General features: G+C 45.6%; 4 protein-coding genes across 7 annotated transcripts in view; all 4 read left to right on the top strand.

The window, feature by feature from the left end:
- Positions 1 to 10,169, top strand: part of arhgap21a (Rho GTPase activating protein 21a) — a 79,039-nt gene extending 68,870 nt beyond the window's left edge. For all 4 annotated transcript variants that reach the window (XM_086190754.1, XM_086190753.1, XM_086190752.1 and 1 more), the window contains 13 exons: positions 285 to 584; positions 1,583 to 1,647; positions 1,739 to 1,887; positions 1,980 to 2,122; positions 2,484 to 2,642; positions 3,038 to 3,116; positions 3,200 to 3,273; positions 3,351 to 3,440; positions 3,517 to 3,642; positions 3,739 to 3,780; positions 3,984 to 4,089; positions 6,424 to 6,455; positions 7,853 to 10,169. In XM_086190754.1, coding sequence (XP_086046880.1) covers positions 285 to 584; positions 1,583 to 1,647; positions 1,739 to 1,887; positions 1,980 to 2,122; positions 2,484 to 2,642; positions 3,038 to 3,116; positions 3,200 to 3,273; positions 3,351 to 3,440; positions 3,517 to 3,642; positions 3,739 to 3,780; positions 3,984 to 4,089; positions 6,424 to 6,455; positions 7,853 to 9,454 — 2,967 coding nt within the window. In that variant the 3' untranslated portion in view covers positions 9,455 to 10,169. The remainder of the gene's footprint in view (positions 1 to 284; positions 585 to 1,582; positions 1,648 to 1,738; positions 1,888 to 1,979; positions 2,123 to 2,483; positions 2,643 to 3,037; positions 3,117 to 3,199; positions 3,274 to 3,350; positions 3,441 to 3,516; positions 3,643 to 3,738; positions 3,781 to 3,983; positions 4,090 to 6,423; positions 6,456 to 7,852) is intronic.
- A 1,999-nt stretch (positions 10,170 to 12,168) lies between these two features.
- On the top strand, positions 12,169 to 16,103 carry apodb (apolipoprotein Db). Its single transcript, XM_086191619.1, has 5 exons — positions 12,169 to 12,195; positions 13,902 to 14,026; positions 14,098 to 14,219; positions 14,401 to 14,486; positions 15,519 to 16,103. The coding sequence occupies exons 2-5, from the start codon at positions 13,907 to 13,909 to the stop codon at positions 15,749 to 15,751; spliced, it is 561 nt and encodes a 186-aa protein (XP_086047745.1). The 5' UTR covers positions 12,169 to 12,195; positions 13,902 to 13,906; the 3' UTR covers positions 15,752 to 16,103.
- A 181-nt stretch (positions 16,104 to 16,284) lies between these two features.
- Positions 16,285 to 19,016, top strand: otos (otospiralin). Its single transcript, XM_086191616.1, has 4 exons — positions 16,285 to 17,169; positions 17,314 to 17,380; positions 17,798 to 17,821; positions 18,493 to 19,016. The coding sequence occupies exons 1-4, from the start codon at positions 16,945 to 16,947 to the stop codon at positions 18,678 to 18,680; spliced, it is 504 nt and encodes a 167-aa protein (XP_086047742.1). The 5' UTR covers positions 16,285 to 16,944; the 3' UTR covers positions 18,681 to 19,016.
- A 94-nt stretch (positions 19,017 to 19,110) lies between these two features.
- On the top strand, positions 19,111 to 22,865 carry cops9 (COP9 signalosome subunit 9). Its single transcript, XM_086191617.1, has 3 exons — positions 19,111 to 19,284; positions 20,242 to 20,314; positions 22,673 to 22,865. The coding sequence occupies exons 1-3, from the start codon at positions 19,222 to 19,224 to the stop codon at positions 22,708 to 22,710; spliced, it is 174 nt and encodes a 57-aa protein (XP_086047743.1). The 5' UTR covers positions 19,111 to 19,221; the 3' UTR covers positions 22,711 to 22,865.
- The last annotated feature ends 2,945 nt before the right edge of the window (positions 22,866 to 25,810 follow it).

Raw genomic sequence — 25,810 nt, 5'->3', positions numbered from 1 at the left:
TGTCTTCAGATGTCATCGTCTGACTCTCTCTTAGCATATCAAAAATTCTGACTTTAATATGAAATATGGCCCACAGCAGTCCTCAGGCATTTGCTGAAGGCTGTTTGTGTTTCAAAATGAATGAATTCATCAGTGTAGTTTTAGTGCAGACACACATCAGAGCACCAGGTGACCTCCTGTATAACTTGAGCCAGGAACTGTGCCGCCCTTGTCTTGCAGAGTAGATCCTCTTACATTCGTACAATTATGGCGAATCTCTTCCAAACTACGACTTCTCTCTGCAGCGTGTCGGAGGTGGCATGCGCCCCTGGAAGCAGATGTACGCCGTGCTGAGAGGACACTATCTCTGCCTGTATAAAGACAAAAAGGAGGGTCAGGCTCACGCCAACTGTCAAACAATAGACGAGCCGCTGCCGATCAGCATCAAAGCCTGTTTGATTGACATCTCCTACAGCGACACAAAGCGGAAAAACGTGCTACGGCTTACCACGTCGGACTGTGAGTACCTATTCCAGGCTGAGGACCGTGAGGACATGCTGGCCTGGATCAGGGTCATACAGGAGAGCAGCAACCTGGATGAGGAGGTAAGAATCTCATTTAAACCATTCAGCAAAATGTACACCATGTAGTACAAGTTTTGCCTCCAAGTCTTTATGGGAGTGGTTGCCAAGGGCAACATCCTTGATTGTAACACCAGACAGTGTGACATCACCTGCTGCCATGTCATCATGTATCTTGACCTCCTGTCATCACAGCCCACTTTGCTGTTGCAAGATATTTTTCAGCCATTAAACCACCACCTCCTTCTTCCTGTCACAGTGCTGGTGTTCCTAGCAGTGATAGAGACATTTCCAAGACCCCGTTACACAGCACCTTATTTGTCCTGGAGGTTTGTTCCAGATATGTGAAGGCTAAAACTAAAAGCTGCTTGTCCACGTTTGACTCCGGGGACAGGAAGCAGACTTGTCCCTCACAACCTGAGCTGTCTGGATGGTTTATCAAGTAGCAGGAGATCGAAGATGTTTATTAACCTTCAATTATTCAGTGCTTTATAAACCAACCCCAGTATTTCAAAACCAGCTCTTTGACAGACAGGAAGCCAGTGTAAAGACCTCAGAACTGCAGTGCCATGATTCACCTTTGGAATACGTTTTTGCAGTGAAGAGGGTTCAGTTATTCCAGTTATTTACAAGCAAACCTCCCTGAACAAAAAGCCAAAAGTTAATTGAAAAGGGTAGAAAAATTCTGACACAGAGCCGGTTCTTAAAATTAATTTTTTTTTGGTGCATTTGACACACTTTGCTGTCTCAGTGTTTCTTCCAAAGAAGATATTTCTCTTCTGTATCCGCTTATATTTACATTCTCGTCTGTGTCCCAAAATAGGTCCCTCGTAGAAATTCAAAGGTGTCTCTCTGTGTTGAGGGCCCAACCACAGTAGCTTTATGACCACATTCCAGCGGTCTTACCTGTGTCACACGATAGCAGCAGGTTACACACAGATCTGTGACTGCCTCCTCAGGTGGTGAGGTGGTGACTTCCCCCTTAACCATCCTTCCGTGTCCTCTTTCCCTTACTTTTTTAGAACGCAGACTTCACCAGCCATGACCTCATTAGCCGGAAGATAAAGGAGTACAACACCTTGATGAGGTAACAGGAAGGGGCGGTCCTCAAACTTTGCACACACACTCTTCTTGAGCGGTAAAGTTTATTTCGTGTTTTGTGTCCATTTCTTTTGCAGCCCGACAGGCAGCAAGACAGAAGCGTCGCCCAAACCCTCACGTCAGTCGCTCAGCATCAGGCAGACGTTGCTGGGAGGTAAAGGAGAGACCAAAGCTCTGAGTCCACACTCACCCAAACCTGAGCAGGAGAGGAAGAACATGCACAAAGGTGGGACAAATGTCTATTTAGATGAAAGAAATGCATCATTTCTTCAACTGAAGATATATATCTCTGACATTTATCCGCTGTTGCTCTTGCAGATGACACCAGCCCTCCCAAGGATAAAGGGACCTGGAGGAAGGGCATCCCGGGCCTGATGAGGAAGCCTTTTGAGAAGAAGCCGTCTCCAGGCATCACGTTTGGAGTGAGACTGGATGACTGTCCTCCTGCACAGACCAACAAGGTTTGTGCTGCTGATGAAAACTCGGCAGTGAAAATTGGCCCATACGTGTTTTGTTAAGGAGTTGCGGTACATGGTGGTGAAGGTTACAGTGAACTGCCCTTTGCAAACCTCAGCAAATCATATCACGGAATTGTTTAGGATACTTTACTCTCCATTTTCTTGCGGCCTGAAATGGTACGTCCCATGAGTACATATGCGATGTGATGAAGCTGCAAAAATACTTACGTCAATGCATCTGAAACAAATCCTGACACCAAAAAGAGGGTTTATACCTGGCGCAAACTGTTACTGAATTACTCAAATGATATGACCCTTGATTTTTGTACTCAAAACACTTTTTTTGTGTTTCCGCGCATTCTAGTTTGTGCCACTGATTGTGGAGGTGTGTTGTAAGTTGGTGGAGGAGCGAGGGTTGGAGTACACCGGCATCTACAGAGTCCCTGGAAACAACGCCGCCATCTCCAACATGCAGGAGGAGCTCAATAACAAGGGCATGAACGACATCGATATCCAGGATGACGTGAGTATCGATTTATGGAGGCTCAAAAGCACAGCTCTTAATTTGTTTGGAACCAGTGCGTCTGTGTGGAAGTGCACATAGATCACCAGGCTGTTTTCATGCCCGTAATTTACAAGCTCCACACTGCATATTTATCTGTGTGTGTAATTTAGCAATCTTAAAAATGTGATATCCGTACTATTTATTGCAGTTTTTTGGCATCCAGAGCAACATTCTGCTAATGCCATCAAAGTTTCCACTCCTAGATAACTGAGATTAAAAGCAACAGTTCCCTCACAAATGGGATTGAACATTCTTGTGATAGCCCTCAAACATATAAGTCATTTTCCACATCTCTTTTTTTTTTTTTTTTTTTCACATCATTTCTTGCTATGTTCTAAACTGATGTTTTACAGAAATGGAGGGACCTCAATGTGATCAGCAGTTTACTGAAGTCTTTCTTCCGGAAGCTTCCCGAGCCATTATTCACCAATGGTAGGTTGACGTTCACAGGGTTCCTACACCATCTAGTGTCCACGAGTGAGAAGTACAATAATATTTTAAACTTTCTCCTGAAGATAAGTACACAGACTTCATCGAGGCCAACAGGATAGAAGACCCAGTGGAGAGGCTCAAAGTGCTCAGGAGGCTGGTGAGTTCTTTGACTGCTCCTCTCTTAATCCAGCCTTCACATCGACATCACGCCGATGATGCTTTGATCCTTCGCAGCTTCACGAGTTGCCAGATCATCATTACGAAACCCTCAAGTTCCTGTCGGCTCATCTAAAAACTGTTGCTGAAAACTCGGAGAAGAATAAGGTATTTGACTGCTTTTTAACCTTTTAAACAGAGACAGGTGCTGATTATTTCACGCGAAGAACTTCTCTTAAATTAGATGGAACCGAGGAACCTGGCCATCGTGTTTGGTCCCACTCTGGTGCGAACCACAGAGGACAACATGACCCACATGGTGACTCACATGCCAGACCAGTACAAGATAGTAGAGACCCTGATTCAGAATGTGAGGAACAGACTTCTAACAGTCCCATCACTCCTATCATTTACTGGCACATAAAACACGGATGCTTAACATGTTTTCTTCTCTTTTTCCCTCCAGTATGACTGGTTTTTCACTGAAGACGGCAATGGAGAACCAGTGGTGGGTACAGGCATCCCTGCTGAATTACTAACTCCTTTAGTATGAATACATTTATGACAAAATTTGCTTGGAATAATTGTTTGCATGTGATGTGGACTTTCCCTTTGAACACTCAATGCCTCAGTCTTCAGTATGAACTCAATATGGTGCAAGTTTGTTTCCCCGATTCTGGTTCTTAACACGTGAACACTGTGCTCCTCCAGACTGCGTCCCAGGAGGAGAGTGCCGTGGAGTCTCAGCCGGTCCCCAACATCGACCACCTGCTCACCAACATCGGCCGCACGGGCGCGTCACAGGGTGAAGTATCAGGTAACACGCTGCCGTTGGCAGACCAACTCTGTGGTGGGTTGACCTTTCTCTCCCCTTTCGCTGCTGTGGTTAAGGAGGGCCCTGGTGTGTTAACTAGTCCCAAATGTTGACGCTAAAGCTTCCCCAGGCCGAGCTTCCCCTCTGCTTCCTAGGCTGTTGCCATCAGATTGACACGTCGATGGCTAACCACCACTCCTGATGCCTTTGTGGGTTTTAGTCTGCCATTTATTTGCATCTGACAGTTGAAGGGATGCAATAAATTTGTCATGCTTCTTCATTTGCTTTAAGAGATCTACCTTCCCTCTTTGATGTTTGACCTCTTATCCAACTCCACTAAAGGGCTGTGTGTCCCCTCCCCCTTTATCCTGCCTACTGTGTCACTAATGTTCTTTCCCACGTCAGAAAATAGATGTTTTACAGTGAAAGGCGACCTCTGATTCCTCTGTCTCTAGTGAGGCTCTGTCGGGTGTCCTAAAGGCTTTCCCAGCATTCACACATACTGATCTTGACACAGGCCAAGTGGGAGGAGTCTATCACACCGTGATGTCACTGATGGACTCTGTAATGTCCGTGATGGACAGCTGGAACTGTAGGACGAAGGAGGATTGTTGCCCCCAGTGTAGCTGCCTAGTCTGCAGGAACCCGCAGTTCTTTTAAGCGCAAGACAAAGAGAAAAACAAACATTAACGAAAGAAACCATGATGAAAAGGGGAAGCGAAGCAGCTACACGGTACTGTACAGCGTCCGGTGTTGTGGGTTTTCTATCAGAACATACCTTACACAGGCCGGTGCTACTGTCTGAAAGGCTCTCCGCTGTCTCTCCTCACTGTCTCGCAAGCCTGCCAACAGGAGAGATAGCATGGTATGGTTCCTACGTCACCAATCAGTGTGCACTTGCCTACTGTGCCATCATCTGTATTGCAAGGGGTGTATAGGGGGGCTTGGCTCGGTCACACAAACACAGATTTGAGTCAGAAACGAATGCTGTGATTAGAGCAGGCGAGGACTGATTATAGGTTGCCAACACTTTCTGTCTCTTCTCTTATAGCTAGCTAGCCCCTCTGTGACCCCCCGTCACCTCTCTCTCTCTCTCTTATATTTTCTTGTTGTTGTTTTTTTGTTGTTTTTCTCCATAGCCGTGTCTGGCGCCACCGTGTCACTGTTGTCATGTCACCACTTACCGTAACATCTCCATCACTTTGTCAGCACCATCAAGATAAAGACAGCGAGATCTTGTCTGTGGATCTCTGGATGTCTGGTGCAGCCAGAAATGTGGCTGTAGCGCGTCAGGGTGTCCCTAAACAAATACCAGAGATTTAGGCCTTCGCATATCTCAGGCTCAGTTTTTACAGGTCGTTTCTAGTCTATAAATGGAACATGGACAGAAAATATAAACATATAAGTGACAGAATGTGCATGGAGGCCCAGTGCCTCAACAAAAAGTCTGAATAAAAAACTAAATATGTCATTTTGACAACATAACGTCATCATATTCCATAGCAGGCAAAATTTTAAAACTTACAGTATAAAGAATTAAGTAATCCTCTGTGATTGTAAATAGAATCAACAATTAAACAAAGAAAAAAACAGAAGAGGTTGTGGAAATCATTGCATTACAAAGTAAATGTTACTCTATAACGTTACAATGCCCTCCGTCTCTTAAATGCGATCAATGGCCAGTTTGTCGAGATGTCGTAACACGGCACCTCCTCTCGTGGAGCTTCCTCTCAAAGTGTTTGTTCATTTATTCCTGTTACATTTAATATTTCAGACTTCAGAAAATAACATCTAGGGCGTTGAAAAGTTGAGGTTTTTGATTTTATGAATATGTTTTTGTATTTGCGTGGGTCACGCATAAACTGATGAGGATCATGCCTGTGTCCCTTTTAAACTCACAAAATCAATTGCCCTCCTTGTTCTGCATGACACACAAATGGCTTTTTTTTTCTTCTTCTTTTTTGCTCCGTTGCTGTTGTGTTCGTCGCTAAAGTTGCACTCAGTATCACTAAGAAACATCTCTGTCAAATGGAGACGGCCTCTCTCCGCGGGATTCTTACAGTTCCTGTCGACTCTGTGTCCACATTCCGTGATGTTTGGGTTGTATTTGGGTCAAAGGAGCCGTGTGGATGTGGCCCTGAGTGTAACGTCGAGCTCACCTCTCTCCGTGTGCAGCATGGCCTGTTGCCTGCTCATGTGTGCGCTTTCACACGCTTCATCCTCATCCTCACCAACATGGTTCTCTTCTCCCTTTTGTGTCTCCCCAATTCATGTTTGTGTTTCACTTGTTCACGCGTGTTTAAAGTCACCTAACGTGTGCCTCTCTTTCGCCGACAGATTCACCGACTAGCGACTCGGCTAAGTCAAAGGTGAGTGTGTGTTCCCGGTGTTAGTCCTCTCTGGCAGCTCTGCTAGTGTAGGATTACAGGAGGTAGGTGAGCAGATTATGGAAAGATTCATCTGCAGATAAACTAGTTAAAGTGTCGTTTCCCCTCACAAAGCACATTTAAAAACTTGCCCCGAGCGGTTAAACTCACATCTGCAGATTTTCTCACATGGACCCACCGCAGACCCCTGCTGTCTCAGGAGCCGTTCCCTCTGAACTTAGTTTGGTCTCCTGAAACCTGATTCTGAGTCCTGGAGGGGTGTGTGTGTGTGTGTGTGTGTGTGTGTGTGTTGGGGGGGGGGGGGGATTATTAATGAAACTAAAACAGGTTCAGTAGCTTGAGAGAGAAGTGAGCAATGCTTTCATGATGTGGAGGAACTACAGTACGTTAACTGACAACCCGGCGGTGCACGACGTGGCTGCCAGGGTTGATCGCAGACTCTGTTGACTCCGCTGAGGATTCGCGCATTTGTCAGTTTTTGACGGAAGCTGCATGAAGAGGTTTGCATCACACAGGAAGTCAGACAGAAAATGTGGTCAGTTTTCAAAATAAAACGGTGGAAATTGTATTTCACTTTTCTACGTCAACGTAACATCACAACGATTGGCGGCAGGCCTGAGTGGAACCGGTAAATTCGGTGGAATCAAGGCATAAGATGAGGCTGTAATTAGAGTATTGGTGGGTTCACACTTACAGCCTCAGTTGGAGCTCAACTTGGACATTTCATTGGACCACTGGTCTTCTTCTCTGTCTGTCAAGAAGTGAGTAGTTTTTTAATCTGGCACCCTCTGGGATTATAACCTCCTCGACTCTGGGCTGTTAAATCTGCAGCTTAAACCTACAGAACATCTGCAGAACTCCAAGGCCAGTTTGGAGTGAGCCAGCCTCTCTAGTCTGACTCTGAAAGGTACCTTTTTCAGTCGGACAAACACCTGTACCTGTATTTAAGAGTCCAGTTTTAGTCGGATGAACACAACAGGGCAAATTTTTGAACAGAATGTAAAGGTAGTTTTTGGGCACTGACCAGACAGTGAGGATCATCCTCCCAGTGAGCTGCAGCCTGTCTCCGTCATCTCTCATAGAAGTGCCGTTGATAGAAGCTGGTGCTTCCCATCGCTGCACTGCTTGCCTCCATCTGTCAAGTACAGCAGAGCTCAGGACGCATCGTTCATGCTGTGCCGCCGCTTCTCTCGCTGCTGCTCGAGCTCAAGCTAGCATGATACAGTCACACGCTGCCTGTTAATGATGTTCCTCTCTCTGTTCACTGGTGCTTCACAGGAGCAGGTGGAGTACAGACTTTACAGACAGGGACGAATGTTTCTTTCTCCGTGTGACTCTCGACATGAATACTAAGTGGGGTATTATCTGCTGTCCTGCAGGGTTCCTGGGGCTCAGGGAAGGACCAATGCAGCCGAGAGCTCCTGGTGTCCTCCATCTTTGCTGTGGCCAGCCGCAAAAGAAAGAAGTCAAAGGAGAAACCGCTGCCTAGCAGCTCCGATGATGATCTGGATGCTGTTTTCCCCAAGAAGGAAATCCCTGGCCAAAAGGTGAACCCGCAGAGCGAGACTCGCCCGAGTACCAACGCCAAGCAGCAAGTCCGGGTAGATGAGAGGAAAGAGAACGGGAGAACTGTGGAGCTGACGCCAAAAAACAAGAAGGAGAATAGAAACTCCTCATTCCTGAAGAACATGCCGCCGAGACAGCCTTCCCCCTCCCCGTCTCCCAACACCAGCTACCAAGCTGTCCCTCAGAAATCCTCCTTGTCAGATCCGCCGTCACAGCTGGATGAAAACACCTCTGACCTCGGGACCACGAGCTCCGGGGCCTCCGTGCTGCGGTCACGCCCAAAAAAGTGGACGGGAGGAACGCCCTCGGAGCTGCCTGCAGGAGGGTACATCAGTCTGGGAGCCGGTGCCGGGGCGTCTGCTGAGGTGAGCTCCATCACCTCCGACTACTCCACCACATCTTCCATCACGTTCTTGACCGGAGCAGAATCAAGTGCGCTCAGTCCAGAGCTGCAGGGTGGGGAGGAGGCGGATGACGAACGCAGCGAGCTCATTAGCGAGGGACGACCCATGGAGACGGACAGTGAAAGCGACTTCCCGGTGTTTGCGCCAGGGGGTGGCTGCAACCAGTCCACACCGTGTGCGGAGCAGAGTCGGGAAAAAGCTGAAGAAAGAGGTGGCGCTGCTCAGGGGAGCACCACACCAAAGCTGGAGGCCCGGCGCCTTTTCCCCTCCCACAGGATGATTGAGTGTGACACCCTCTCCAGGCGGTGGTCCCTCCGGCAGAAAACCGATAGCGACTCATCAGTGGAAGGTGTTGCTGGTGGCGATCAGGGGAGGACGGAGTCTTCCACGCGACTGTCTCGAGTTCTGGAGGTGATGAAGAAGGGGCGGTCCACCAGCAGCCTCAGCTCGTCCTCTCGCAGCGAGTCGGAGCGCTCGGAACCAGCCTGGCACCTGAAGATCACCGAGCGGCTCAAGTTTAGGTTACGCTCATCCGCCGATGACATGTACACCCAGAAGAACCGCACTCCTGACGCTCGCGGTAAGAAGAACAACATCCGGCGGAGGCACACCATGGGCGGGCAGAGAGACTTCGCGGAGCTGTCGGTCATAAACGACTGGAGGGAGCAGGGCGGAGTGGACCAGGCGGCCGAACTGTCTGCTCTGGACCGCCTCAAGCCCAGATGTTCCTCTCAGGACTTCTCGTTCCGGGACTGGATCACCAGAGAGCGGTGCAGGAGCGGGGGCTCGGAGTCCAGCGCCGAGGTGGCGCCCAAAGCCGTACCAGAAGATGGAGAAGCTCAGGACGTTGCTCCTGAAAGACCGCCCCCCTCGGCGTCTGCAGGCACGAGCGAGCATGTTAACGGAAGCGGGCTGCAAAACAAAAGCAAAGCGTCTCTCGGGGCCGACGCCCACCCACACAAACTGTCTGGAGCGCATGTGGTCCGCTCGCGGTTCTACCAGTATCTGTGAAAGGGCCAGCGTGGTCTTGTCTCGTGTGTCTGTGAGGAAAGAGTGAATGTAATCGTACGAATGTGGGTATTGTAGCGAAGGTTACTGCACAATATTTTTTCTACAAAGTATACTTTATGTATCTAGTGTAAATACTGTGTATAGGCTTGTTACTGGAATATTTCTGAAGGGATGTTTATGTGTAATTCCACTGTCGGCCATACTGAAACAGACATGGAGGACACGCGGACTTCCTCCTGCACCCTGCAATACAAGAATGTGACTTTAGGACGTTGGTAGGACAAAGAGGAGGAGGAGTATTTGACAGCACTAGTGGACCGGAGGAATCTCTGCAGGAGGGAGGAGTCGCGGTTCCCTTCTTCCCTTTATAGGCGCTATGAAGAATGTATAACTTCCCTACGTGGACTAACAATAGTTGCTTGTGACAATATTCCCAAAACAATACGTACGTTTTTTTGTTGGTTTTTTTTTCGCCTGTACTTGAAGTATGTTGATATAAATGAGGGCTGCTTTCTGAGCTGGGTGCTGTGGGAAAGTTTTTTTAAATTTTTTTATTATTTTTTTCACAGTACAGTCACAACAGCCAGATATTAGCTTGAGGATTATTATAGTTTTATCAAATAAAGACCGAAATGAAATGCTGATACTATAGTATGTAATGCTTGGTACAGTAGTTTTTATTCCCAGTCTTTGTCCAGTTGTAGTCCCCCCCCCCCCCCCCCAAAAAAAAAGTTTATGTATGTTGGATTCGTTTTATCTTTTTGAAAAAAGAAAACAGCAAAAAAAGTGCCTATTTTTGTTTTTAACTGTTTTTATGAACAGTTTTCAAGATAAGGAATTTTTAAAGATTAGGAGAACAAAACCTCACAGGCATTCCAGCTGATTTGTTTGGTTGTTTTGTCCTTCATGTTTTTAGTTTGAACTTTTATGTGGATGTCTATGTTTCATTTATTTTACCACCCCCACCACCACCACCACCACCACCAACCCAACCTCTGTATCTTGTAAGTACAGTAACATGCATGGGCGTGTAAAATCCTGGGAGAAGACTCGACAAACGTATCTTTGAAACTGCATGAGACAATGTTCATCTCGCCTGTGTACAGCAGAACATGGCTGCCACGCCCCTCCTCAAAAATAACAAAACAACAAAAAAAAAAAAACACTGGAAATAAATCATCTTTATTTGACTTTGCCGTCTGTTTAGTCTCGCCGTCCTGCAGCGCCGACAACTGGAAACCTTTATTGTCTCAGGCTAATCTGTGCTGAAGCATTTATTATGATCCAGATTCACAACTTTGTTGGCATTCGGATACACAAAGTGCACGCAGAATGAGATTTTGTTGCGATGTCTCCCAAGAAAAACGGTATTTAGAATACAAAAGTATTAATACAAACTAGTAAGAAAAAAAGTTGCTGCTTGCCCAGGGTAAAGCAGAGTAAAGATCAAGTGCTGTGCAGTAAAGTGTCACTGCATACCTGAATGATGCTGCTCGTACGCACACATACACTCAGAAATATACAACCTGTGCCGCATGTTGCTGTTTTTGCTGACAAAGCTACATTTGTAACATAAAATTGTTTCTTAATTGATAAAAAAAATAAATAAAAATAAGCGTGCAATCACACAAAGGTGGAACCAGGAGCTGTCAGCATGCGCGAGTGTTGGTGAGGACCTGTGAGCTCTGAGGCTGCGTGGTTGCTGCTATCAGAACGTTGGTTTTGTTTTGCTTTTCTTTCACACTGTGGTTTTGCCGCTTTTACATGAGTACACACGTTGGGGCATCAAATACTGCAGTATTCCCAATGGTCTTTGACAGCACAGGTGCATACATCACTTTCAAGTAATGCAAGTTTTCCCAAAAAACAACTGGTGTATAGTAGAACCCCCCCACTGCACATTTAATGTGCCCTTCAGGAAATGTGACCAACGCACGCAAACTACCACATTTCTGGAGTTTGATGCACCAAAATCATCATGTCGATTTAATTTTTTATTTATTTTTTTAAAAACATGAAATTATTCACTTTAGCAAACATCTGGGGGAAAAGTGACCTCCCCATCCCCCAGATCAAACTAGGAAAATAGAGAAAATACACGCATTTACTGTATTATTGATGCTCTGAAAGCAAAATACAGCCTATTTGTAGTAGACAGGAATCATCGATAGGCGCAAACATTTGTTATAAAATCACACAGGAAAGCTGAAAAGCTGAGAAATGCAAGCGTTTAGTGTAGAAGGATCAGCTTTTTTAAGCCGTTTGTCGCCATCTGGTGGCAGGATCGACCATGACAGTGTGTGTGTAAGTTCGGTGGGTTTTTATTGTCAGTGAAAATCATCAAAATGTATTTATTTAAAAAAAAAAACATAAATAAAGACAGACTTGATGAAAGCTCCGGTGAGCTTAACGAATGTTAACAAAATGAACTCCAACTTGAATTTAAAGAAATAGAAAGAAAATCCTCCCGGTGAAGCCAGAAATGTTTTAATTCCAGCCCGCCGCCGTTGTCATGGCGACTGACCGGCTCACTTAAACCGTCCGCCGGGTGAATCGTCTCTATTGTGACGGCGGGAATGTGCGCATGATGTCAATTCAGCTAATGAGGTGCCTCGGGCGCGCGAAACGTCCGGGATGACGTAACGCGGACCCGGAGAGCTCGAGGCTGCTCAGTCTTGGGACCGGCTGCGTCAGAGGACCCCCTTGGACCCCTGCACACCTGCGCACGTCACACAGCTCAGGTAGGAGACCGAGAGGAAGTACTGCTTACGTGTGCGTGTATTTTTACTGCGTTTATGAAGTCTGGTGGTCTTTAAGAGTTAAATAACTTCAACTCTCACCGACCGCCAGAAACGGAGGAGGGAAAAGAGCTTCGTTACGTCAAATTAAGCGAGAAAAATGATCATGAAGCATTAATAAAACTCAGTAGAAACTCTTTAAACGACCAGAAAACACGTTTGTTAGTCTATAACCAATTTATGTTGGTACTAATACATCAACTACAGGGGTAGTACAGATGTTTGAGGTACTTTAATGAGTATTTCCATGGTATACTTATGTATACTTCCACTCTAGTACATTTATTTGGCTGCTTTGTTTGTTTTTAAGATTTATTTCATGCAGAGGATAAAATGATACATTTTTCAGATGAAGGGTTTACTATCTAGCAGTACTTTTACCTGAAAATATCAATAATGCTGCTAATAATACTACTTAAGTGGAGTTTTCCTGCTGGACCAGTACTTTTAGACTCTGGGTGGTTTTTTTTTTCTTCTTTTTTTTACTGTGTTGATACTTTTACTTCACGAGCGATTGTTTGTTACACAGTGTTGAGGTATGTGGAACCAGTAAAACCAGTACGCCCTCATGTGTGGTTGTTTTTGGAGATAAAAGATGGAGGCCGATTCAGCCCCGATGTTGGCGTGACAGTAGAAGATCAGATGTTCTCGCGTGTGTAAACGCAACAACTCCTGATTTGGTTTTGTGTGGGGGTTTTTGTTTTGTTTTGTTTTGTATTTGTACCCTGAAAATTTAACCCTTCAAGACTCACCGTTACAGCAGCTTCTCGCTCGCTGCCCCCCTGTGGTTTTATCGTCTAAAGGAAAAATCCACACCATCAATATCTGGCCGCTGATTTAGCAAAATTAGCTTCCACTCCTGCGACAAGCGGGAGAATGTAAAGGTCAAAGTTCAAACCACAACACACTCTGTCAGTCGCGCATTTTACTCCGGAGTGAACTCGTTCATTTGAAAGCCTCGTCTCCGACAGCACCGTGAAGGGTTAAGGTTGTTAACGCGCGGCCGTTTGACGGGGAAGTTCGAGCAACTTCAAGTACTTTTAATCCACTTTAGTATTAAAAAATAAATAAATGTAGATTTCAAACTTCCTCATCTGGACGGTTGGGGACGCCGCCATGTTTGATTTGATCAGTTTTATTTCGTGGTTGTTGTTGTTTTTGTTTTTTTTTGTTTTTTTTTTGTTACCTTGACTTTTGACCACCAAAAACGTTTCAGGTCATCTCGGAGTCCCGGTGAATATTTTGTCTGATAACTGAGGAAAATCCCTGGAGGCGTCTGCCAAACATTACGTTCACATGCGAGGAGGCGGTGACCTTGACCTTGACCTTTGATGCTTGTGGCTTATTTTTGAGGATCTTCTCCAGAGGCGTTGAAGGCCACGTCTTCAGTCCAATAGTTCAGAACCGGCGGCAAGAAACACAGTGACAAATACGCTAGCGGGTGTGTCCGGTACTGTGGCGCCACCCAGTGGTCGTGCACGGTACGCCTTTCGTGAGTGGTTCAGATGCACATGAGCGTTAGTGCTAAATGTGCACTGTAACAACTGAGATGAGGAGTCGGTAAACAGGAAAGACTGGGTATCATTGTGAAGAAGCCTGTGAGTGCTTCTCTGATGTCTCTGTGATGTGTCTGTGATGTCCTCCTGCAGGGACCATGTCTTCCGCCTCCTTGCTGCTGCTGCTGCTGCTGCTGCCACCTCTGACCTCAGCTCAGACCTACCACTGGGGTCCCTGCCCCACCCCCGCCGTGCAGCCCAACTTCAACCTGCAGCAGGTAACAAACAAACTCTTTGACACGCAGGAGCGCCAGCAGGCCTTTGTCTCATTCACCGTCCCTGCCAACAGTACCTGGGTCGCTGGTACGAGATCTGGAAGCTTCCTGCTTCCTTTGAGAGGGGGAAGTGCATCGAGGCCAACTACGCCGTGAGGAAAGACGGAACCATCCAGGTGCTGAACTCCCAGTTCTAGTGAGTACTGACCACTGGTGTACGCCAGAGTATCGGGGAATCAAACCCGCGTGCTCTCTGGTTCTGGGATTATTTGTGGTTTGGGTTTTTTTTTTCGTTTTCATTCATTCAGATTTCGTCTTTCGTCTCTGCTGATCTTGTGGTTTTAATTCATGGCCTTTTAAATGTGCGTGTGTGCCAGTAAAGAAAAGGTGAGGACGGCGGAGGGGACGGCGGTGGTCCCCGATCCCAGAGAGCCCGCCAAACTGGGAGTCAGCTTCTCCTTCAGTGAGTCCCACTCTTTCACATCCTTCTGACTTTTGCTGGTTTCCTGTTTGGACCCTAACTTGAGTCTCGTGGAGGTTCTCGTGACTGCTGTCAAGGATCCGGCACAAGAAGAACACCATTCATGTAATTGATGATAATAATAATAATAATAATAACAATAATAAAGATAATGCCACACCGCATTTTGAAACTATTAAATTAAGGAAGAAGAACAGGGAGACTTGCTGTTTCCACACAGGCTCTCTACTTGTTCTGGTCAGATGTGCCTTGACAATGTCCACGACGGTCATGTGACGTCTGATGCAGCAGCCTCACTGCACCTATAATGTCTCTGACAAAGAGTGTCTGTCCTGTGTCCTCCCCCTCCTCCTCAAACTGGACCGTGACAGCACCGCTGAGGGTTCTTACTGGTGACCAGCCGCCCAGGCGGCTCCACTAGCGCTGCCTGTGAAAGGCTGCGATTGCCTCAGCGTGATTTTAGCTGCGCCGCTAACATCCCCATGCTGACGATTCTTTCGTTGGTTTTGAGTCGTGACCCAATGGGAATTCTCCTTCTACTCTGGTGACTGAATGACAATGAAAAGATAGCAGTGTTATTTTGGTGCTTTTCATAGATTTCCAACAATTTTTTGAACATTCTTGTCCTGCTGGTAGTAAATAGTGGCTTTATTGTATTTTATTTATTTCCAACTCTGACAAAAAGCGCATGTTTTCTGTGGTGTTTCTTTTTTTCTTTCTTTTTTTAAACAGCTGAATTTTGCAGCAGAAAGTGGATTTGTCTAAGAATACTTTGGCAAAGGTACACGCTCCCAGAGTGCCTGCTAGTTTTGATGTGCTGCTGTAAAGTTAGATTAGTAACATCAGAAAGTTTATATGCACAAGACAAATTTCCCTTGGTCTCTTCATCTTGAGAAGTGGCGCTGTCCTTGAGAATGAATGAATTCAATAGGGGTCCAAATCTTACACATGGTACCTTTAATTTTATAAAGGTGTGTCATAATTGATGTCGGTCCCCGTGACCTTTGCCCCCAGTTACTCCCTACAGTCCATACTGGATCTTGACCACCGACTACACCAGCCTGTCCGTCGTCTACTCCTGCACCGACATCCTCCGTATCTTCCACGTCGAATACGCCTGGATCCTGGGACGCTCGCGCTTCCTCCCTCCGGAGACGGTGCGGTACGCCGAGGAGCTGCTGACCGATGAAGGAATCGACCTGGCCAGGATGAAAGCCACCGATCAGACGGGCTGCAAGGACAACTAGGGAACGTTGGGGTCGTTGGTTCAATGCCTTATGACCGGTCACAGCGGACGTTCTGCTGCCCTGCAGAATCCATCCTCACCGTCAGTCGCCTGATGGACAGTTTTCTTTTTTCCAGTAAATTAATTATGGAAAATTTTATACCCAAAATTATTCAATTATATATTAAAAAAAAGTGTATTTCAAGTGCTTTTGTATTGAAGCAGCCAAAACACGTGAATTGATCTCCCACTTTTCCAGTATTCTCCATGTATGGTGATCAGTTCAGTCTAAAGTGTAATGGACACATTTTGAATCCTCCTACTCGCGTGTCTCTTCGTTGTCTCTTGCTGATCAATAAACTTTAAAGGGGAAGAAATGGAACTCGCAGAGCCATTTTGAATAAAAGCATTCACTTGAACTGCTCAGTGGTGACATCATTCATGGACTTTTCAGGGTTTTTTTTTTTTTTCCTGTCTTAGATGTTCAGGCGAGCTAAAAATGGCGCATCATTTTCAAATTATTTGATTATTAAACAAATTTCTTCCTCTGTGTACAAAGGAAGACTGATTTTCTTTCTCTGGTGAACGTCAAAGACACACCGTTCTACACAGTAACAAGCATGCTGAAGGTGTCTTGTGTAGAAGTTTTAATGCGGGTCACCGTTCACTGAATCATCCGCAGAGAAATGATAATAATTTTATGCAGCAAATCGAAATAAACACAACAACTTGTGGGGGAAATTCTGTTATTGGTCATCGTCCTCAGAGCCACACGAGAAGATAGACACTCTACTCCCCCCTGTGCTGCGTGAGGGAGTGGAGACCCGCTGACCGCTAGTTAGCTTAGCACAATGAATGGTGGTGGATGGGAAGTGTTAGCATAGCTCCATCAAAAGTCATCAAATAGGTCAGGTTCAGGATCTTGGGCCTTGGAGTTCATCCGCTCTTCCAAACTCAACCATGATGAGTCGCAGCAGTTCGGGAGAGGAGCTCAATCTCTGTGTCGGATTGTAAGACTGCAGTATTAAATATAATAATATTAAATATAATATTAAATCATATTTTTAGGATTTCGTGATGAATGTTGTGCACAACCCTGCCGCATGCGACTCATCCAGATGATTAATTCAACTCTTTTGGCCCCTTTTTTCTCATTAAGCTTTGGTTTCATCCCTGGTCAGGAACCTCGCTGGACCTGCAAACAAAAGCTGTTTGATGGTTTGCCAAATATTTGGTCATAATTTAGAACATCCTGAAATTAGGGTTGTGAAAAAAAAGAACAACTGTGAAACTATTTGTACTTGTGTGTGCCTGTGTGTGCGTGCGTGTGCGTGTGTGTGTTGGAGGTCCACCTTCGCTGAGCCCCTCGCACCACAGACCACAGTGAGCCAGCAGATGAACGACAGCGCCTCTCTGCACCACTTCACCGACCGTTTACAGGTAAATCTCAGCTTTTTGTTTCATATATTTATGATAAGGAAATATCATGAAGCTACACAAAACACTTGGGGACCGTTGCATTGCGCAGAATGTTTTATTTGGTTTTTTTTAACGACAGTAAGGACATTTCTCATGTTTGTTTAGGGGAGCAAGATGAAGTGTTTGGTTTGGCTCGGTGTTCTCCTTTGTGTCTTTACCTGCCACCTCAATGGTGAGTTTCTCTCTTTTATTTTTTTTCTTCAGTGTTTTTTCTTTAGTTTGTACTTTTATAAGCGCAGTCATGTGTTTGGTTCACACAGTAAAAAAAACAGGCACTCATAGAACAGCAGGAGTGGGTACCAACAGGGCTCATCTAAAGAGCTGGGACTCACGTATGATTGTGACAGTCCTGCACCTATAAGAGAGCCTTTGTTAGTTTTCGGCTGCTTCACGAGTACAAAGAGAACTCTGTGCCCTCGTCAGTGGTCAGCAAAACTATTTCAAGCGGTGAGCAGGTACGTGAGACCCGGTGGGAGGAAGCCCGGTGTGACAGACCTGAATCCCGTCTTTGTATCTGGGAATTCTTGGAATGCTTGGAAGCATTAATACTTTCCTCTCTCTCTCTCTCTCCTGCTCCTGCTCCTCACAGAGGCCAGAGTCATCCCAGAAGGAGGTACGGGACACAAATAACTCTCAGCTCTTCTTCTTCTTCTTTTTTTTTGGACCAGTTCTTATTTTGCAAACAAAAACAAAGATGCAGCAAGTCAGTATGAAAAAAGCAAACACTGCAGTGATTATTCAGTTCATGAATCAGTCGATGGGTGGGAAATTAATCAGTCATATTTAAAGTATTTTTTCTGACTCAAATGTGAAAACCCATTGATAATCTGGATCATTTCCACATTATTAATTAATCATAAATATATATATATATATATATATATATATATATATATATATAAAACAGTAAAAAAAAACTGTTGTATTTACATCAGATGAGTTGATGAGTCAATTCTAACACAATATATAAGAAACTAAAACTAAAAACAGGAAATATACTGGTTAAGTACGAAAAATAATCTGAACCAAAACACAAATGTACCTGTTGTTTTAAAATGAATGTTGGATGTATCAGCATTGTTCTATGAATGAACTGAATTCATTATTCCAAACTGTTTGTCGTGGGATTATTTTGTCAGCGGGCTCTTGCGTATTCATTTTCACTCCTTTCACATGAAAAATGCGAGTTCACGCCATCTTAAAACTGCAGGAGTGAAGTGATGAAGCAGATTAAACAGACATGCACGAGTCCGGATGAATCCATGATTCTGTCTTTGTCCTCAGTTCCATACGATGAACCCCCCGCTGTCCCCTACTGGCCGTACTCCACCTCTGACTTCTGGAACTACATTGAGTACTTCCGATCCATCGGGGCCTACAACCACATCAATGAGCTGGCTCGGGCCTTCTTTGCCCACCAGCACATCGGAGACACTCTGGGATACGACACCAACATTGGACATGAACACTGATGACCTGGACAGGGAGGACAGGGCCAGACAGGGAGAGAGAGAGACAGGTTGAGGAGTCCAGCGTAAACATAGCAGGCGTGCTTGTAGAAGGAGTGCACTTCTGGTTTTGGTGGAAATGATTAAAAAAAAAAAGAAAAAAAGATTAAGACCATTGTAAAATCGTGCAAGATTTAGCTGACAGAAAGCAACTGTAAAATATAACCCTGTGTGTGTTGTTATAGCATAGCCTTACATTTATAGAGCTAGAGGAAGTAGAATTGTGTGGTATCTTTGTTTAATGTGCTGCAAATAAATTAAACATATTTCAAAAATGCATTCAAGTCTTAAAACGAATGATTAATTCCCTAAAGAGACAGTTTTACGACAGCGCTTTCTCGGTTTGCTGGCTGAAGATGAGGAGCGGAACTGTCGCCCAAAGAGCGACCGATGTGACACGAGCGTATTTTATTGGTGCACTCAACTTGTTTTTCTCCCTGGGAAACAGCTAACCGGCTAGCTAAAGTTCCGACTGTAAAACTAATTGCCGGTGAACTAAAATAAGATGAAACCAGCGGTGGACGAGATGTTTCCTGAGGGAGCGGGTCCCTACGTGGACCTGGACGAGGTTTGTAGCCGGAGAGGTGGTAAAATATCACAACATTTATTGAAAACCCGGGCGTGCTAGCTTACGAGCTAGCTTGAATTAAAAAAAAAAAAAGAACACGAGATATTAAAAGTTGTCCACTTAACGGCAAACGCGTTAGTTTGACGCTTCTATCCCTCGTTTGCTGTTTTTACATCGATGTGTTGTTTTTAAAGTGCCATTAATTTAATTTTGCTTACCTGTTTGACGTGAAAATAATAACGTTGTGAGTTCTTCAAAGTCATGGAACCTCGCGAATGAACGCCAGATGTTATTGCTTTACTGGATAAATGAGACACGCTCATTTTCATGTGTACTTAGTAGTATCTGTATTTTATATGAACATTTTAAGACGTAATTAATCGTTATTTAAATGAGTTATTCGGCTTAGTTCCACCAAGCCAATTCCAGACATTAGATTCGATTTGTCTCACAAACCAGAATTTACTTTGTTCAGTGTGGAATGGCTGTTATTGAGGAGGAGTCAGCGGGTGTCATGGTTTGGGAGCTAGAATGATCTGTTAAAATATATCAGCTTCATGTTACCCTCCTCCTGTATGTTGTGTTGTGTGCCCTTTTTCCAGTTGTGTAACTGTAGGTCACATGACCTCCCAGCCAGTAATGAAAACAGACAGTAGCCATTCTGAGTCTGAAGCTGTAACGCTGAACAAATACCGGTGTACAGTATCAAAACTCGGCTGGTTGCTTCATCTTAATTTAAGGAATGAAGACAAGTTTCAGCTCAGACCCACTGTAGATATGAAGATGTTGTTTTCCTACATCATAATCACACTGTTCAAATGGTACTTTCAGCTCAAGTGAGGCGTTAACTCCCCTGTTGTTTCAGTTTCTTATATTGTTTGGTTTCTTAATTGCTTTTCTGTGGTAAATCGTTGATGTTGGACCGTGGCTCACTGTTGCACTGGTGTGTGTTCACAGGCAGGGGGCAGCAGCGGCCTGCTGATGGACCTGGCAGCCAATGAGAAGGCGGTACACTCGGATTTCTTCAATGGTAAAGCACATTTCCTCGGAATACTCAGTTACCTCCTCAGGAAGAGCAACCGTTCATTACATGTAGGACTGGAAATGTTCGTACAAATCCAACATTTCTGAAAGACAGACAGACGAGAGGAAGAAGAAGAAGCCCTCCGGTGTCTTTTTGTGTCCAAACCTTCTATTTTTATGTTGCTTGTGATTCGACTCTTAAGTGTTTTGGACCTTAACTGATGTGTTTACATGCATTTAAATGACCTGGACGTGCATTCAAGATGCTCATTTTCTTTTTATCTGCACATTCAATTTGACAGGGCAAAGAGAGGTTTGTGAAGATATTTCACCCCAAAAAAATACCCAAGATTGCTGCAATGTGTCAAAAAGAGGAAATATGTGTCCACAAACCTAAGAAAACTCCCAGTTCCCCTCAAGAATGAACGGATTAGCAGAAACTTGCCTTTAGAAGAGAGATAAACAATTAAAATCCTCTCACTGTGTTATCAGCACAAATCCTCCGGCTATTAATACATCCAGTGAAGTGGAAGTTTCACATCCAGAAACGCTTCCTATAGAATATATTAACTTAAATATTGTTTGATTAAAGGCACCATATGCGGTTTAGTTACCTCCATTGCGCTGTTGTCACATTAACCTTCAGAAATCCTGTTGTTCCCTATAAACACAGATTTATGTGCAGCGCACGCGCGCACTTCCACACACACACGTAAACACATGCAGGAGACGCAGGAAAACCATGCAGTTAATCTGTTTCCCGTCTCGCAGCGTTTGCTGCGGGCAAAACAATTTTGGCTCAGCAGCACATGACCTACAATGAAAAGAGCTGATTGTTAAAAAGAGCGAGAAGGAGAGAGAGAGCAGAGATGAGGAGGAGGAGGAGGATGGTAAAGTGGGTTTACAGCTGCTGTCAGACGGAAACTCAGCAGGACACCTCGCCAGTCAGCTGCTTTAAACTCACACACACCACACACACACGCAGGAGATTGTGAACATCACTAATGCAGCCGCTCAGTGGATTCCCTCCAGCCTCCATCGCCAAGCCAGTCACATCTCGTACACGGCGCGTCCTGCCTGCTGGGATTAGAGCCCCACAAGTCTGGCTCTTGTTACTAAAGCGCACACTCGTATGACTGCAGCCTTGTTAGAGCGCACAACATGCAGGGTCATGCAGCACGCGGCTCTCCTACATGATGATAGAATCCTCCAGGTGGACCCTGATCCGCCTCTCGTTCCATACCTGCACACCCATAGTGCACATAAGTACAATTCCTATATAGAGGGAGAGTCTGCAGGACTGCAGCCCTCACGTGACTCGCGTATCTGTGAGGGCTGCCACAGGTGGCAGGACACTACTGAGGCTACGTTCTTGGTGGCGATGGAGCAGCAGAGGCGTCATCCTCCCACAGCTTCACGTCCGGTTCCCTGTTGGGTGTCTGTTTTTATCTTTGTTAGCATGAAATTGCTGAAACTAATGGATGAACTGAGATGAGATTCAGTGGAAGGGGATCAAATCCTGAAGACGGCTGTGGGCCGCCGGCAGGATGGAGCTGTTGTTAAAGGTTCCTTGAGTCCATGTTGAAAGAACGTTCAGGGAGGCACCTTAACTGCATCCAGGCTTGTGTCCTCGAAGGCCCTTTTTTCTGATGTCACGGTTGATCCGTGGTACAGTGCGGTGGTCGGCACTGTCGCCTCACAGCAGGAAGTCGCAACCCGCCAGCCTGCTGGGGCCGTTTTGTGAGGAGGTGGCGTGTTCTCACGCGCCTCCCGGTTCTCCTGCTTTCTCCCACAGACCAAAAACAAGCAGGTGAACAAGAGCCTGTGAATGAGCGAGTGTGAGTGGCTGTCTGCTTCCATGTGGATAGACGGCCACCGCAGCTTGTTGCTCTGAAATATTCATGTAGAATATAAGACGCAATAAAAAGATGTGTATCAGTTACTGCTTTGAATCCCTCCGTCAGTGACGTGGAGCCCCTGAAATAAGAAACCACACTTTTTGCAGGCTGTCTGAAGGCTTCCAGCTGAACCCGTAACATCTGATTTCCTTGAAATGTTGTTCAACCGGAAACCAGGTTTAAGGAAGCATGAAAAATAAGAATGAAAGAAACGATGCAGGAACCGGCGTTGTCACCTCGTGCTGACACGACACCGCTGTGGAGGGAGGAGGTGCACTTGATTTGTAACACAAGGCGGAACGAGAGCCTCGTCGCGGGATGGAATTCAGCAGCATCTTATCTGGATGATCTTGTTTTCATAATTGGATTTGAAAATAAAATCTGATCAGTCCTACTGACATTTGAGGAGGAACAATATCTTGTGGCAGACACACAACAGTTCACTTGTCTACCTTCTCTGTCTGCAGACTTCGAGGATCTGTTCGACGACGACGACTTGCAGTGACCGCCTCTGCTCCTGCGCGTTCCTGTGAATATGTAGATATGAAAGAATCTGTTGGAGGGCTTGTTGTCTCTTCTCTGTACCGCCCATCACACTCATGTCCCTCTGCACCATCTTGAAATAAAGTCTTTCTGTTTTACCAAAAAAAAAAAACAAAGGCAGCCATCATGCTGAACCAGGTGTCTGTGAATTCTGAGAATCCCTCACATTCCAGCTCCGGAGAAAATTATGAGTATGGTTTTGGCGTCTTCGTGTTTGAATCTGCTCCCTTCTGGATTGTAGGTTTGTGGGCTTCACGAAACACCTGTTAGGAAACGTAATTACATACGAGATAAAGTGTGAACATGACCACTGAACGTTCCGCCGGGGCACGACGGGACAGGAACGACCAGAGCGGTAAAACTGTCGGATCGGCAGTATTTTGAGTGTGTAGAGTTGAGGTCAGGAGTCACGGGAAGTTGTGGAAAAGATGTCTTCATGTTTGTTCTCCTCAACTATCTTAAAGTGTTTGTAGATGTTTTTATCCCCCCCCCCCTGTTGGAATCATTGAAATGCGAATGTACTGGTGTCCACATGCCGGCCAACTGTGTGGAGGCTTCAGGAGCCACCATCAACTACGTGGAGGATATTTTTAACCTTTTGAAAACACTGACAGACGTAGAAACCACCCACGTCACGTTGTAGTCCCAGCGCGCCGCAACGTCAGCGGGAAGGGAAAGAACCAGAAAAACAAACTTGTCTGCTGTTGCTGAGCATCTCATCCCCGTATCAGTGCTGCCATGACAACCTCCACACTTCTGGAGGTTGCAAGATTGTGAAACTTTTCTGCAGGGTCCCCCCCCCCCCCCCCCCCCCCCCAGTTCCACCATAAGAACCTTTGGTCAGTTCACTCATTGATGTTGGGCGATAAAAGCTAAGCGGCGGTCACGCCGGCTTCAGATGCAGCTGCTCTGTGCAGGTCGGCCCAGTTCCTCCTCCCCAAAAGGAGGAAACGCTGGCTTTTCCAGCGTAACAGAGTAGCCTGGGAGGCTGCTGTGGAAACCAATGAATGTAACGCCACTTAAATCATGTCTTCAACTCCGTCGTCCTAATAAAGTGGGCCTATTGAGGGTTTAGGGAAACATCAGACCCATGTTAGCAGGGGGGGGGAGACTTGCGTCACGTTCGTACATCAGTGTAAAATTAGTCTGAGGGATATTTGAAAATATTTGACAGAGACAGAGATATCACCCAGGATTTTAGTTTTACCCCTGACGTTTTCACTGAGACACCAAAAGAACGACTTTGTTATACACTTAAATCCTTCATTTGACCCCCAAGACCCCCTCTGTTAAGAAGCCTTACGATAAAACTGACGTGAAGAAAAACACCACAATGGTCGCGCTCAAACCCTTTAAACGCCACCTCATCTTCTCCCTCATTAAGAATTCCAGCCACAGGATCCCTCCAGGCTTCCCAGCTTCAAAGTCTGAGATAGTATTTCAATTAATTCTTCAGCTCAGATGAGAATAATCACGTATTATGATGCATCAGTCCTGCACAGAAGGTCTGCTTTGGGAAACTTTGGTGACAGCTGCAGAACTAGACTTCAGGGGTCAGGGAGACCTTGTCTATCAACAGTGAGGCCACCAAGTGAAGAGAACCAGAAACCCACCCAGCACCCAGGGGTGAAAGTCATCAAAACCTGTCCAAGGAGTGGAACCCCTGCAGCTCCTGGGTGGCGCTGGTGCCACCCTGGGCAAATCTTTTCTGTTTTCAAGTATAATCCAGGTTTCTAAGAACTGTAAAAACCTTTCCTTTGAGCCAAGGAGAACCTGAAACATGAAAAGCACTGTTAGGAGCACCCAGCGTTTGGACTGTGACTTGAATTACCTCCATCACAGCAGTAATATCATCACTCCAGTGTAATAACATTACCGGCTCTTGTTTTCGGCGTTGCTGTGTGGCCGTTTGCAGGATTACGCAAAAACGGCATGTCTGAATTTCATCAGACGGGATGGAGAGACGGGCCAAGGAGGGAGTTTAGGACCGATCTGATTACCACGGAATAAAACTGCATTAGTTTTACATTGAGTTTGGCTGAGTTCACCTTGGCGGAGGTACGTATACTCTCTCTAATTAGCCCCCAGGTCCATATGCACGTATACGTGTGTGTATATTTATATATACATGTATCTACGTATGTGTGTGTATTTATATTATATGTATACATAGATATGAATATTGTGCCTCTTCCAACAGGAACCTGAAGAGCTCCATTGTTGCACAAGAGCCAGTGTTCGCTTGGCCTTCTCCAATATTCAATAAAACCATTAGTAATGGGCGCGTCCTCTCACTAATTGAATAAAATCATCTTCAAAAGTAACTTCCAGCCTCAAAAATGCGATTAATTTCCAGTTAAATCACTAAAGTTGCACAAAAGCTGATGTTTTCACGATGTTTCGAAATCCCCACATTAACTTGTAAAAGTTGGTCGTAAAGCTGCTGGACGTCATAATGAGATTACAGGCCCGATCTGTGCTGAGGTTGCATCATCCCGGCAGCTACGCGCCCGCTCTGTTTTTAAGGAGCCGCTGGAACCAACACTTTTATGTCTGTCAGGGCCGACATGCCTGAACACGAGGAGGAAACTGTAGATTATCAAATTCCTCATGTGTGGACCAGCTGTCCCTGCGTGGATGCGTGTCGCTGTGGTCTGGTCCTGGTTGTGGTCTGAGAAGTGCTTATGTGGCATCTCTACCCCGCCTCCCCCCTTTATTATTTCCTCATGTTGCTTCTGCTCCTCCTCTTGATCATCTTGATCAGGAGTTACTGTTCCTCCCTCGACTCAGATTAAAACCTTAAACGTTACACAGAAGTCATTCTAAATCACGGCTTTAATGAAATTCTCCACATCTTCACGCGACTGTAGGTGCTTGAATTCCTTGAAAACACTTGAAATTATAAGTCTGGGTCGGTTTCCTGCTCTTAACCCTTGGAGACCCACCGCTGAGCCATCTTTTGGAGGACACAGGAGGTCACCGGCGTCTGGTCCGCATCACCTTTCAAGTCCTTTGAGTCATAAATCTGTAACAAGTTTGTTTAAATGAGGCTTCATTTTTTT

The sequence above is a fragment of the Aulostomus chinensis genome, chromosome 21 (assembly GCF_037954235.1).
Source record: "Aulostomus chinensis isolate RoL2024-O1b breed Wild chromosome 21, RoL_Achi_v1.0, whole genome shotgun sequence".
NCBI lineage: Eukaryota > Metazoa > Chordata > Actinopteri > Syngnathiformes > Aulostomidae > Aulostomus > Aulostomus chinensis.
Note: the sequence above shows the minus strand (reverse complement) of the source record. Positions and strands in the feature narration are given on the sequence as shown.